Source organism: Pholcus phalangioides, unplaced genomic scaffold, assembly GCF_987345545.1.
Source record: "Pholcus phalangioides strain wild (caught in Gottingen) unplaced genomic scaffold, Ppha-v1.0 ptg000024l_1, whole genome shotgun sequence".
NCBI lineage: Eukaryota > Metazoa > Arthropoda > Arachnida > Araneae > Pholcidae > Pholcus > Pholcus phalangioides.
In genome coordinates, this window is record NW_028301616.1 from 21,998,540 (window position 1) to 22,012,545 (window position 14,006).

The window sequence follows — 14,006 nt, forward strand, 5'->3', positions numbered from 1 at the left end:
CAGAATCTTTAATGGCAATCTACTACATTTGTATTATTTGGCGATATATGGATGATTCACTCCTCAATTAAAATAAATTACACGAAGTTTGTTGAGAGGATTTAGTAAAAAGTAGGACAAGTGAGAACCTTGGTTCCGTTAGCAGGATGCTGTCAATAATATGTTAAAATCGAACACAAAAATATTTGACATAACATCTTGTCTTTGCCCACTTTCATTCATCGACATGAAAAACAAACGATGAATCGTAAAATAACTGTCAATCATTTGCTATAACGAAGATCACTAGACAGAGAAGGGGGGGGGGGGGCGAATTTAGTATATTTGTATAACAGGGTTCCCAGCAAAATCTGCTCGATCATTTCCCAAAAACTCCTGAAAAAGATTTTATAGACTAATTCAAAATCTCGACCTTTTAAATTTTCGAGATTTTTTCCCCCCTTAACTTTTATCATATACAGTATTTACATATTTCCACGAGACTTTTGCTAGATATTTTACATTTCCCTGACTTTCCAGGTCGCTACGAACCCAACCCTGTATAAAGGGATTACTTAGATATTTACACAGAGAATTGGTGCACCGTGATATAAAAATGGTTGGCAGCAAAGACAATTTTCACTCTCGCAATTTGATGAAAAAGGGCATTCATCGCGATTTCCAAGCTACGTTTTCTGACACGCACTCGTGGAAAAAAAAAAAAATTTGTATTTCTCTTAATTAATGCAAAAATCCGTGTTCCCAGAATCCATTTTCCTTTGCATAACAAAATGATTGAATATTGAGAAGACACCAACGAATAAGGCAAATACACAAAAAATACTACCAACTATACTACACCTACTACTATACTACCAAAAATACTACACAAAAATTTGCCTTATTCGTTGGTGTCTTCTCAATATTCTTGGGCAAAGTGGATCAACTCTTCTAAAATGATTGAAGCAATCTCGTTTGTAGAAAAAGGCATTTTTTATACACACGCAACACAACTGAAAATTTTAGTTCAAATTAGTTTATTATTAAATTTACAATTAACTTCTATTTCTCAGATATACAGCTTTCACGATTGTTGCTTTTAATTTTTTTTTTATCAACGTAAACAACACTCCCTTATAGTGGATACCGAATTTCTACAATCGTTTCGCTGTCGTATTGTTTACAGCAGTGATTCTCAACCGGGGGCCCCCAGGATAATCCAGAGGGGTCATGGAGGAAAATGTAGCAAAGGGGGAGCCAAAGGCCCCCCCCCCCCATGAAGAAATTTATTAAAAGAACGGCGAAAAAATTTAATTTCAAACAAAATGAATAGAATATTTTTCCGCTATTTAAGTAGCATTAACATAAAGATTTAATTGATTTTTGATCGGTTGGCAGGATATTTCAACGCCGAGCATAAGGATCCGAGTAGTTGAAAGTTGAAATTTAGCACTTGAAGTATCAAAAATTTTTAGTTTCACGAAAAAAAAGCACAATGATTTTTTGTGTGTGTGTGTGTTCATCCAATTTCCCAGAAGTGCGACTCTGATTTTTATGACCTAAAGATGAAACGCCGTTGCTGATAAGTTATTAGTTGCTACGTTTCTTCTTTAGGTCATAAAAATCGGAGCCCTTGTCATAAGCATGTGTTATCAATAACTAACCAATTATAAGGTTTCGAGATGAATGTATTTATATATACAGTGTCACTTTATTGATAGTGATTGACAGTAACATTTATTTGAAGACAACCAACCAAAAAACAACGTTAGATGCGGATAAAACGGTTTTGTTGGCATCAGGAGAGACAGGGCAACACCTTGTGATTGGGTTCTTGAGCACTCGGTGTCTGTATAAAAAGTTAACATTTTTTTTTAATAACTATACAACCCCTTGCAATATGAACGGCATATCGGAGTTCTTCACGTTATTTGGATAATTTTTCTAATTGAAGGTATTCCTGTAGGGTGAACGGTTTGTCAGTAAAATACCATTCGTCTTGTAACCTATGTACCCTGTACGTTACATATAGTAGTGTCTGTTATGTGAAATAGTGTTGTGTTTCAGCCAGCTCACACGTTGCTTCGTTCGCCTGCGAGAGAGAGAGGCCACATTATGAACGAAAACGTCACTTGGAGATAACTTGTCATCCAACGAGACATCAGATTTTCACGATGAATGTAAAACTCACCGTATCGAAATTCTAATCAATAAACCAATAATTTTCTTATTTGAAATCTGATTATTTATCATTTCTGATTAGTTCGAAATTCTGATTTACTCAAATTCAACCCAAGAAAAACTAATTTGTAAATAATTCAAACTTCATCCTGTACAGTAACTTGATGACATTATGACGTCTTCAAAGTTTACAATTTTAAGCAAAGTTACGTTGTTGCAACGCAAACTTTACATTGATTGTAAGTTTCTTTGATGTTTATTTTCCTTTTTCGTTATTTTCATAAATTAAAAATTAAATTCAGACACATATTTATACTTCAAATATTATTTGAATAATTGTCTTTAAACGGGGGAAGGAAATTTATCATGGTCGTAAGGGAATGAGAAATGGTTGGAAGGGGGCCATGGGCAAAAAAAGGTTGAGAATCATTGTTTACAGTACACGAGCACAAAACAAATTTAATGGAAGAATTTCGCTAACAAAACCGCTTTAAATTAGCAAAACAATTTTACTCATACTTTCAAAGAGATTCGAATATACTTAAGTAGATCATACAATAGTCAAAACTGATTCATAATAAGCAACTTTCAAGTTTCCGCAGGAAAATCTGTACCAGTGTTTCCCAAAGTGAGCAATCCCCCCCTCCCCGGGGGCCTTATGGGTTGGGGGCGGTAATAAATAGATAGAAAAGCTTGAAGGGGGCGTGGGAACAAACAGTATGGGAAACTATGATCTACACCAGTGTTTCTTAACATTTTTCAGATCATGGCCCCCCATAGATCACATTTTTTTCTCGTGGCCCCCTCTACTTTCATCCAAAAGTGAGATACCTCCTATTTTTTTTATTATGAATGAAATTTTAATAAATCAGGTCAATCTCTAGAATCCTGGCTAAACACGGATTCAAATGATGGATTATCATCTCTCCCAGGAGTCAAATTATATGGTAAAAACGGGCCTGTGTAAAATACGGGACGATCCAACGAACATGCACAATAAATCGACCCTCCCAACATATCAACCGTTGCTCTGGCGGCCCTCCATACTAAGCTGTTCTTACGTATGAAAATCATAGTATCAGATCCCCCTCCCTTCATTATAGACATGAAGACCCGGGTCATGCCCACATAAACCCAAGGGTGAAGATGCCCCTGGTTCTACGAACGGATCTGATGAATTCTGAAAGTAGTAATATTTTTTTTTCAACCATGGTTTCACTTTTAAAGCTTTTTTTTTTCTCTTCACAGTTCTCTGACTCCCTTCACCACTTGTCGTGGATCACCTGATTTTCTCCCGTGGCCCCCCTAGAATATCCCAGGACCGCAAGGGGGCCATACGGCCCCAGGTTGAGAACCACTCATCTACACTTTACCAGCGAATCGACAGCCGCAACAAAATCTCATCTATGAAGAGATGATATTTTTTCGGCCTGAAATATGCTGAGCCATTGAATTTTCTAGATGTTATGCCGAAACTGATATTTGGAAAGAAAAGTGATTTGTCTGCTCTGGGAATCGAACCCGGGTCCCCTCGCATACCGAGCTAACCAATACACCAGAGACAAAGGAATTTAAAAGTGTGTCTCTGGTGTATTGGTTAGCGCACTTACCGGGTATGCAAGGGTACCCACGTTCGATTCCCGGAGGAGACGAGCACTTTTCTTTCCAAATATCAGTTTCGGCATAACGTCCAGAAAATTCAGTTTCTCAGTAAAATCTCATCTACTTTGTCGGATAACAAGGGCAAGAATGGATTTTTGTGCGCCCGGACACCCCTACCCATCTGCTTCCCTTAGATGCGGCGAACCATGAAACACTCAACAGTAAAGGAGGGCGTCTGAAATGTTTTAAACAACATGTGAGTAGGGTGTCCGGCTTATTAGCTATGGGTGGTGGGTATGGCCCAGGGCACTCTCAAGAGTATAATAGTCCTACGGAAAAGTGAGTTTCCTCAGGGCTCCTAACCGACTTGAAATATATATATATTTTGCCTATCAATTTATATACAGTACTTACTCTCGAAAATCGTAACCACATCTCATTATCATGACGCCCATCCCCCCCCCCCCAAAACATTTCAGGTGCCCGGGTAAGCCAGTGCGTTAGCTACGATGGCACTGACTAGGCCGCACGCCACAAACCAGACCGCACATGCACTTTGTCAACATTCCCTTGTGCAGCTTCTAACGAATTGGTTCATGTCGAAATGCTCCGTGCAAAATATTGTGCCTAACATGGTTTGTTTCTGAGGAATAAAAGAAAAGGCTAAAAAAACGAAAAGTACCACTTTTTTTTTGCTACAAAACACATTTCTTTAAAACCGAACACAGTTCCGGTCCACCCACATGGGCAATTTATTAGGGAATCAGTTGTGCACGTGTACCTAAGTCAAGGTGCATATCTAGTAGCGTTATGCGTGAATTTTAGTAATGTCATCTATTTTTCCTACTGAATACAGTAGAACCTCGATTATCCGGGCAAGTAGTGGGGGAAGGTGATCACGGATAACCGAATGCGAAGTTGTGTAAAAGAATAAAGTACAGTTCTACGAAACGTTTGTCGTTTTTCATTTCCACCACAAAATCTTTACGTAACCAATGAAAAAAAAACAACAACAATAATAATACGGATAATAAAGACCCAAACACGAAATTAAAATTTTCATGGCCCGGATAACCAAGGTTTTACCTTTGTAGGTCTGTTGCTCTCCGTGTTAATGGAAAGATCGACTCGAATTCACGCCTCAAAGTTGGGAACCACAGAAAACCAACTTGACACTTGACCCGACGATTGTTTACATATACACAGTGCTGCATTCATCAACCCCTTCCCCCTCTTTCAGTGAACGTTTACGGAGCAATAAAACGTTAAGAAACACGAAAAATTTTCATATCAAAAGCCCACTTCTCATTCATCCTGAAAATTCTAGGGGGGAAAAATATACATGACACAAAAGCTTTCCAAGTTAAAAAAAAAAAATTCAGTACGAACAAAATTTCAGAGGGCAAAGATTTAAATGAAAGAAACAGAAGGGCGCAAACACACACACACACAACCAGCACCAACAGTGGATGACACTGATTTTCTCTCACGTGCATCAACAAGACACCGTAAACACGGCACTGACAGTGCAGCAGCAGCAACACCACCGCTGACTGGTTTATGCGCGAAGATCAACATGCACATCAGCGGCAAAACAACAAACATTGTGCAACAGACGTTTCTGAGTGTGGAGCGAGAGAGAGAGGAAAACACAGCCACATGCATATTTCAACAATGCAATCAAACAATTACATACACACACACACACACATAAACAAAGCTGCTAATGTCAATTGTTTAGGCCCAGTGAAAATCAAAGATACTGAGAAAAATTTTCACCGGTAAAAAAAAAAACATAATTTTTATTGATTTTTCAAAGCAAAATCGCAATGCGTTGAGATTTTTCTTTTTCACATATTCCATCATAAAAATCACCTACTTTATTAGACAGTTGAGTAGTAGCACCAGCAGCCGCAGTGTCAGCCTCGCCGACGTCCGCCATGACAGCCAAGGGCAGAGAATATAGAGTCGAACGGAGGGCCCTTATTGGTCCGTACGATGAGACGGGGAAGGGGAACGGGGAGGGGCCCTCCCTTTTCTACTCTTTGTTATTATTGTTACTTTTTTTTTTTTGTGTGTGCACAAAGAGGATGACGATGACGGCGAAGATCACGGCGACAAACAAAACAACGGGTGTCCAACAAAAAACGGAACCAAGCTTACGGAAATCATTGAAGGGGAGTGGTTGACAGGTTGGAACGGAATCTAAAATAAATTAATCAAACTTCACAAAAGTAAACAAACATCAACTACTGTTTATATTTATGCACAAAACACAATAAATTCTGAAAACAAAACGTTAACGAGGAAGAAGAAAAAAAATTCGCGTGATAAAAACATTTTTCAGTTGAGAGGAAAATGATGTTTTTTTCTGGCTAAAAAACCGATAAACTAATTTTTACAATCTCGAAATTTAGACACAACTACTGCATGCCTTCCTCATGGCTCCCACCTCGCATCTCCAAATTTCATTGAGGAGTGTTCGCCTCTCCAAATTTCATTGAGGCGTATATGTTACCGCCAAAGCCCGAAGTGTGTCCGATTCGCGACGGGGTCGGAAACTTCGCGAATTGGCCAAGAGTTTTGGCCAAAGTCCGAATCGCAAAAATTATTCGGACTTTGGTTTTGAATAACCCTGTATATACCGCTATACAACTTATCTACTTTCTTCGCCTCGAGAAAACTACGGAGTATAAAATTCCAATTTGGGTCTAGTAAAGGGCTTGACAAAAAAAAATAATTATTTTTTCCAAGAAAAACAGGTAAAAAAATGTTTCGATTTTTTCCCAAGACATGACTTCTTTCGATATTGATAGATAGGTGACTTTTTTTTTTTTTTTTTTAATTTTGTTGCCCTTAGATTTTAATTTAGTAGCCACTGCACATAGAAAATTTGAGGCACCAATACTAATTTCTTAGTCACCATAGCAACTTAGTGCTTTGGATTTGTCAAGTCCTGGTCTGGTCTATATACGAACTCTTGACAAGATCTGTACCTAACCCGTTCTCCTTGAAACGGTTCTTTTCAAACGTTTGTCTCCCGCGGCTCCCTTGCATTAGTCCAGAGCTTGACAAATCGAAAAAAATGTTTAGTCACAAGCCAAATTTCTTGAGAGGCATGTATAGTTTTTGCTCAAGAAAAAACCAGTTCTTTATATATGATGTTTTTTATTCTACTTTTCTGGGACTTCTCATGCTGAAAGACGTACTACTGTAGGTTCCCAGAAAAATCTGCTTGATCATTTCCCTGACTTTCCCAGACCAAGGGTCAATTTCCTTGACACTGACCGGAAGAAATCAATATAATTCAAAATCTTAAACTCACAAATTTCTAATCTTTGTTTTTCGAGTTTTTCTTTTTACAGAACTTTAACCTGACTTTTACCAAATATTTGCACATTTCCCTCACAATTTTTCATTTCTCTGACGTACTGTAATGAAATCAGAAAATTTTGTGTCATCCTTACTTTAATTTAGCAATCATACTTGAAAAATTTTATGGCACCAATACCGATTTTCTATTCGCCATAGCGATTTGGCACCTGGGATTTGTTAAGCCCTGCTCTGGTCGACATGTAGCTACCAGCGGTTACACAGAATGGTCTTGCAAAGAATTGCTTCAAAGACTGAACAAGCACGCACCAATATCGCCAGTTTGCCGCGACGCTTTTGATAAAAGTTGGTCCTTGGGTGCCATGATACACACACTTAGACTCATTGTCCTAAAAAAAATTTAGGAAGAACGACATCCAGGTGGAAATTAAGCAATCATTATTGAAGTTCCCAAAGCAGAATAAACTGAAAATTTAATTTTGAGAAAGAATTATAAGGAAAGAAAGTAGAAAGAACACTTCTGTATAGAAAACAGTATTATGGGAATTTTTTCCAAACACCATTTTCAGTCAGCTGAGGCAATAACTCCTATAGATATGTATCTAGGTTAGGAGGTATTGGCTGAGAGCTCCTTGCAGAACAATATAAAACATCGTGCTTTGAAGTTGATTGAAAAAAAAAAATTGAGCATAATTGATAAGTGAGGGAAAACCAAACGAACGGTATATCCATGCATTTAAAAATTCAAAGCAAAAAAATAAATGTTATTGCAATAAAAAAAAATTATAATAAAATGCAAGATAGAATAAAATTAAGATTAATATTAACCCCTTGAATTGCAAATATAAGGAAATAAAATTTTATAATGAATCTGTTAAGGCTGAAAAATGCACTTTCACCCACGTAACTAAGTTAATTCAACCAGATTACGGTTCCCAGCAAAACCTGCCTGATCATTTCCCTCTGACCTAGCTCACAAAATTTTCCGATTTTCCCTAACCAAAACTCCTGGAGAAAGACATAATTCAAAATCTCAACCTTCCAAATGTTTCCAAGTTTCAGTTGATGCTCACCTCCACAAAATTTTCTCCTAACTTTCCCCCAGATATCTCACATTTTTCAGGTTACCCTGCAGATGTAGTGACTGAAACATGGAAAATATTTGCGAAGCTATATAAGAACTTGAGAGAAATGCTTTCCTATTCACAAGCGACGGAACCAAAGGGCGGAGACCATTTGAGTCCCTCCCCCAATAATTTCTGAAAAAATAATGCAATACACCCTCCCTCCTGCGTACGTGCTTGGGTCCCGTACATACGGGACGACCAGCAACTTTCATCTTCCCCCTCCGATGTTCTCTTCATGTCGGCGCCTCTGCTCATATTTTATACCAGTGAGTGGCCATCGTTTTCCTAAACCCCTGCCAATGTCCGGAAATGTTAAGCATACCACTCTAATTGCTGCACACACCCCTTAATTTTTATCGCTGCTCTTATTTTGGGTTACTAGATATTCAGAGTTAACGAGTTTATCCTTTATTTTGAAAATTCTCTAAGTGTCCCAAAAATTTAAAAAAAAATTCTAATGATGCTTTTTTTTTTCTTTATCCCCTTTGAAAATTATTATTAATAGACTCATATTTTTCTAATCCTAGAAGATAGATTTTTTTTTTTTTTTTTAAACGAACAGCGGTCTCGGAGTTCTACAACAATATGCTTCCGTATAGAAAATATTCACAACGTGATGCGGACAAATGGCATTTTATAACATACCATTTGTTCTTATCACGTTGTGAATATTTTCTATAGTTTCGGGCAAAGTGATTCCCTCTTTTGATTAATATATACTTCCCTATTTCCAAATATTGTATTTTAAATCTTTTTCTTCTAGGCAAACCTTTTTATGTCACACTTAAAACGATGGCATCCCACCAATTGCAAATTATTATAGTATATACTGTACAATACAGTAGAATCTTGACTATCCGGCCAAGTCTCTTGGCGCAATGACGTCGCCAAATCATCAGAGCTGTTGTCACACTTCGCTAAGTTTGTTGCTAATTTGGCGAGATTTACACACACAGAGGAATGCGTTTCTATTTTTACATAAGATAATGACTACTTACAGGAGAAAAATTACATAATAAATGATAAATAAGAACTATTTACATAATTTTTGTGACAACATTTACATTCTTGGACTTCCTTTTTACTGTAATAAATTTTTGAAACGTAAATTACAATACATAAACATTCATATTATGTATTCATTTATGTATAAAAAGTACCGACCTGTGTACCAAGAGGTCACAAAGTATGAATAGTAGTGATCTTTGGTATTAAAATGGTGTTTTTGATGGTATGGTGGGGTAGGAAGTGAGCATTTATAGAACTTCGGCCTATCCAGTTTTTCTGTTATCCGCCCGCCCTTCTGCCATATTAGGCCGGATTCTACTGTATATAGAAAGTTATTTTGTATAAGATCTTACCCTTTTATAAAAAGGTATTATATTCAGAAAATAATCAGTTTACAAGAAAAATAATAATGGTTTGGAGTGCCCCATGACACCACCTTCCTCATTCATCACATGCTTTCAGCTTCATCTCCCGTTTTAAGTTTTCACCTTTATTATCTTTGAACTAAATTACAGTGAAACTTTTAAGACGGCGTTCCTCTAGAAAGTGGCCGTCTCCGGAGATGACAGCCGAATAGAGGCTGTATGACAGGAAAAACACATTTCAGGGGCCGTGTCAAAATGACGGTTTTCAATGTCACAAAAAATCTTATGCTCCATTTATTTACAATGCCCAAAAACAGATACATATAAAGTGAAACCACGCTACAATGATACTCAATATAACGATAAATCTCACTACAACGGTATTATTTCAGATTTTGTTTAGGAAAAACCTATGGTCTGTAATGTTAAACTTCTCTGGCTACAACGATATCCTTTACTATGATAAACCCCTCTATAATATTTTTTTGAGGATTTTGAAACTGTTACACAACGATTATTATTTTTTTTTTACTTTTCGCTAGAAATATTCATTATTTAACTCATTTCACTTGTTTTAGTTTTGCAGACATATAATATCAATACCGAGCATCACCTAATCACCGAAAGTGTTCGGTATAGCTACTTTTTGTGTTATACACCATTGTGCGTATTGCGGTCAACACGATTAAAATATTTCGCAGCTAATAAATACTCAAAAGTAGTTTTTTTTAAATACTAAGAACGCCGATTCAGAAAAGTTGCCAAAAGCAGCATAATTTGTTTATATTGAGGTTCCAATGTACTTTATGCAGCACTTCAAGCACCAGACCATCCGATCAATTGCTTAATCTGCATCATGGGCCCCCACATCCTGGAGCAGGGCTCCGAGGATGGTATCTTTGGCTAGCCCCAAGACAGACTTTTCATGGGCTCTTCTGCAGTGAATTTATAGCATGAAAAAACAAAAAATGATAACAGTCCTGGGCCCTGTCAGCCCCGCCCTCTGTCCTTGTGGAGGCTATGATCCGCACTATCCAGGATCCGTTCTTTTCCTTATAGCAGGTACTGCACATGTTCTTTTTCTCACATTTCGTTTACTCCCTCACTACTGAATCTCTGCGAACTAAAAAAGTGAATAAAGCATGTATCTACAAAGCCAGAACTTCCCCATCCTTCACCTATTCAGTAAAAGTTTATTCAAAAAGGTTATTTGTATGGTTTACGTCACCCCAGGAGCAAATTTTGAAACTGTCTTATCAGTTAACAGCAACCATATAGCCTTTGTGATCTCCTACTTACAAATGTTTCCAACCTGATAGTATTTTCTGTTCATGTGTGACACTATTGATCTGAAAAGGTATTTATGCTGATGTATAAAGATAAGCTTATACAAAAGAGAACTACCAGCTCTGGATGCATTGAGAAGAGAAAAACATTTTTTTTTTTTTTAAATTCTTATCCATAAGGAAGTGACAGTGGGATAGGGGTAATTTTTATGTTATATCTATGGAGCCTATTGCCGGTTCCGAGAAAAACTGGCCGCGAAAGGCAGTTGGCTAGGGAATAAAGGTGGTCGCCTATGGAAGTTTCACTGTATTACTTTCTGGATGAATTTAGTTGTTTAAAAACCATAGAATGATTTTTGGCAAGGTAAATCACACAGTACCACTGATTCCACGCACTGAGACAAAATGTACAACAATAATTTAATAGACATCACTGAAGATATTATTTCTCAACAAAGCAAAAAAGATGCTGCATGACTCGGTGTTCACAAATTATCCTAGAGGATTTCTTTTGTTATAACTGTGCAACATCACGTGATCCTTTCAATTTCATTACATGCTTTGATCATTACTCTTTTTGAATAAATTGCTTTAGTGATTTGTTCATTAGTTATGAAGTTACAGTGAAATTTTTACTGTATACTTTTTTCATCCTAAACTGTGATAAGAAGCCATGCCTTTATGACAGTCACATAACTTTATATCATTCACCTTTGATTTCATTCCATAAGTCTTTTGGTTAAGCTCTTTTCAAATCAACAGTGACATCATAGTTATTACGCTTAGCAGGGGTCTGACATTTCTTGTAGAGTCCTGTTTTTGTGAAAAGGGTCATTAATTTTTTTTTGTGGGAAGCAAAATAATTTAGTTAATAAAATAAATGTCAAATTTATGGGTTCATTAATTTGTATTTTTTGAAGAGTCCAGAAAATGGACCAGAATTTCAGCTGGACTTAACACATCCTTGATCAAATAGCTGGCATTTCAGAAAAAGGATGGATGCACAAAAGTTTACTTCACAAACCCCACTCAATGCTCTTACTCTTCTTCACAACCTGGATTCCGAGACCCAAGATCAGTAATTTTGCATCATTTTGAATAATATTACTGATTGGTTTTGATCATTCACATGAGTTAAGCAATTAAGTCAGTGGTTGTTTAACCTTTGCCATGACCACGTTTATCTGTGGCTCTCCACAATAGTTTAAAAACAGAACAACTCAAAAGCACAAAATAGGCGCTCATCAATGTCACCAGATTGTCGCAACAGCCTTCACAGAGGTTGGTGATGCACACTTCGAGAATTACTGCATCAAGTAGTAAACTAAATTTTAAGTACTGAAGTAATTTAAAATGTGAAGGTTTTTAACAGCTGGCTGATGCGAAAAGATGTATTCAATTGATTGAGATATTCGTTTCCTTTGTAGTCTAGTGATCTAGGGCATTCACTCAGATAGTGAAAGGACATGGATTCGAGTCCCCCGCAAGGGCAATTGAATTTTCCCTCTTTTCTAAATATATCTTCACATCAGCCAGCTCTTAAAAACCTTCATATGAATAGTGGAGAGTAACATCATCCTCTGATAATTTAGAATGCATGCAAATGTTAAAACCTGTTTACAAAGGTTCAGTTAGTAAGTGATTTAGCGGTTAAGTAAATGAATAGCAATCTCAATTCTACTTAAACAATAATACAAGGCTATACCCACTGGTGCATGCACACCATGCCCATACATCAGTGGGTGCGGTACCATATTACCCAATGATCATTCTCTCCTTGTTTACTTACCTCAGGACAGATTTTGGAGCACTCAACTTAAAATTTAGATAACTGCTAAATTACTTAACCCGCATACACAGGCCTTTGGAGGTAATTTTTAATTAAAATTTTTTTGGTCACCTTGAACCAAAATTTCCAATTCTTTTACTTGACGATCAAAATTGCATCCTATTTGGCCTCATCGCATTAAAACTCACATTCTTGCTCTTTTCAAATCAATCACCTTTTTCGAGAGATTATTGCATCTCGGTACTTCTTTGGCTCCTTGATTTCGGCACACAACAAAAGGTTACAAGACGCATTCTATGTCAGCTTTTAAACTGATGCATATAATAATAATGGGGGAAAAAATAAAATTGATGACACTATTAACCAATTTAAATAATTATAATAACAATAATACAAAAATATTAATTTTTCACGGTTATGTAAACAATGATTTATGAACTCCACATAGTATACAAATCGCCCATAGTGTTTATATAGGCAGTTTCTCCACTCCAGTACAGCTATGCAAAGCCTATGGATGAGATTTGTCAAAAAAAAGAAACAATATTAATTGATTATCAATTAACCGATTATGCGCAACAATACGTATACCCCGGCATCATAATCATTTCTACATTTTATTTATAGACAACAGCAACAATATTGATATTCACCTCGATACCAGTGTTTTCTCCCCCTTTCAAAACATGCCTAGATACTTACCAACAATCGAGCACCTTCAGTATCACAATTATCGGATGACGATGACTCGGTCATGACTCGAAAAAGTAAATAGTTTTACCGCATAAAAATTTAATGATATTCACGGGAAAATTACCGTCCTAAACGGAGTTTTAACATTTACACGCATACTGAAAGAATCATTAAAATTTATACAATAACATGTTTGAAGTGTTGCCAAATAAAAAGATATAATGATTGACCCTTTTTTTAAATTTTATAAATTACACAATCATATTGTTTATGTATTTTAAACGATTAGAAATATAAAAATTACTTAGAAAATATTAGAGTGAGAACTTTATGTAGGTTATGCTTTTTAAAATTTTTCAGAAGCACGGTACCGAATACTGAAAACAAGCTAAGACCATATTTGAAAAAAACAGGACATTTCATTGATTGATAACTCTCATTAAATGATGAGTTCACGATTGAAAATTTTTTAATTGCATTTTCTTAGCACATTTAAAAAATGAGCATTTTTCTAAAACAATGAGTCAGTCGAATACTACAAAAACAATAATAAGTCTGTTCCGGGAAATACGGGTTGTATGGTCATTGCCATATGGTCATATGAATAATTGAGAGAAAAGGTAGAGCTTAGATTAGGAATTCA

The 14,006-nt window shown here is 36.5% G+C and overlaps 1 protein-coding gene across 4 annotated transcripts in view; it reads right to left on the reverse strand.

Moving 5' to 3' along the window:
* Kdm2 (Lysine demethylase 2) overlaps positions 1–13,534 on the reverse strand; it is a 42,471-nt gene extending 28,937 nt beyond the window's left edge. For 3 of the 4 annotated variants that reach the window (XM_089251304.1, XM_089251301.1, XM_089251303.1), the window contains exon 1: positions 5,642–5,809. In XM_089251304.1, coding sequence (XP_089107430.1) covers positions 5,642–5,704 — 63 coding nt within the window. In that variant the 5' untranslated portion in view covers positions 5,705–5,809. Of the gene's footprint in view, positions 1–5,641; positions 5,810–13,372 lie in introns of those variants that run through there. The other variant, XM_089251302.1, reaches the window with a different exon arrangement.
* Between the last annotated feature and the right edge of the window lie 472 nt (positions 13,535–14,006).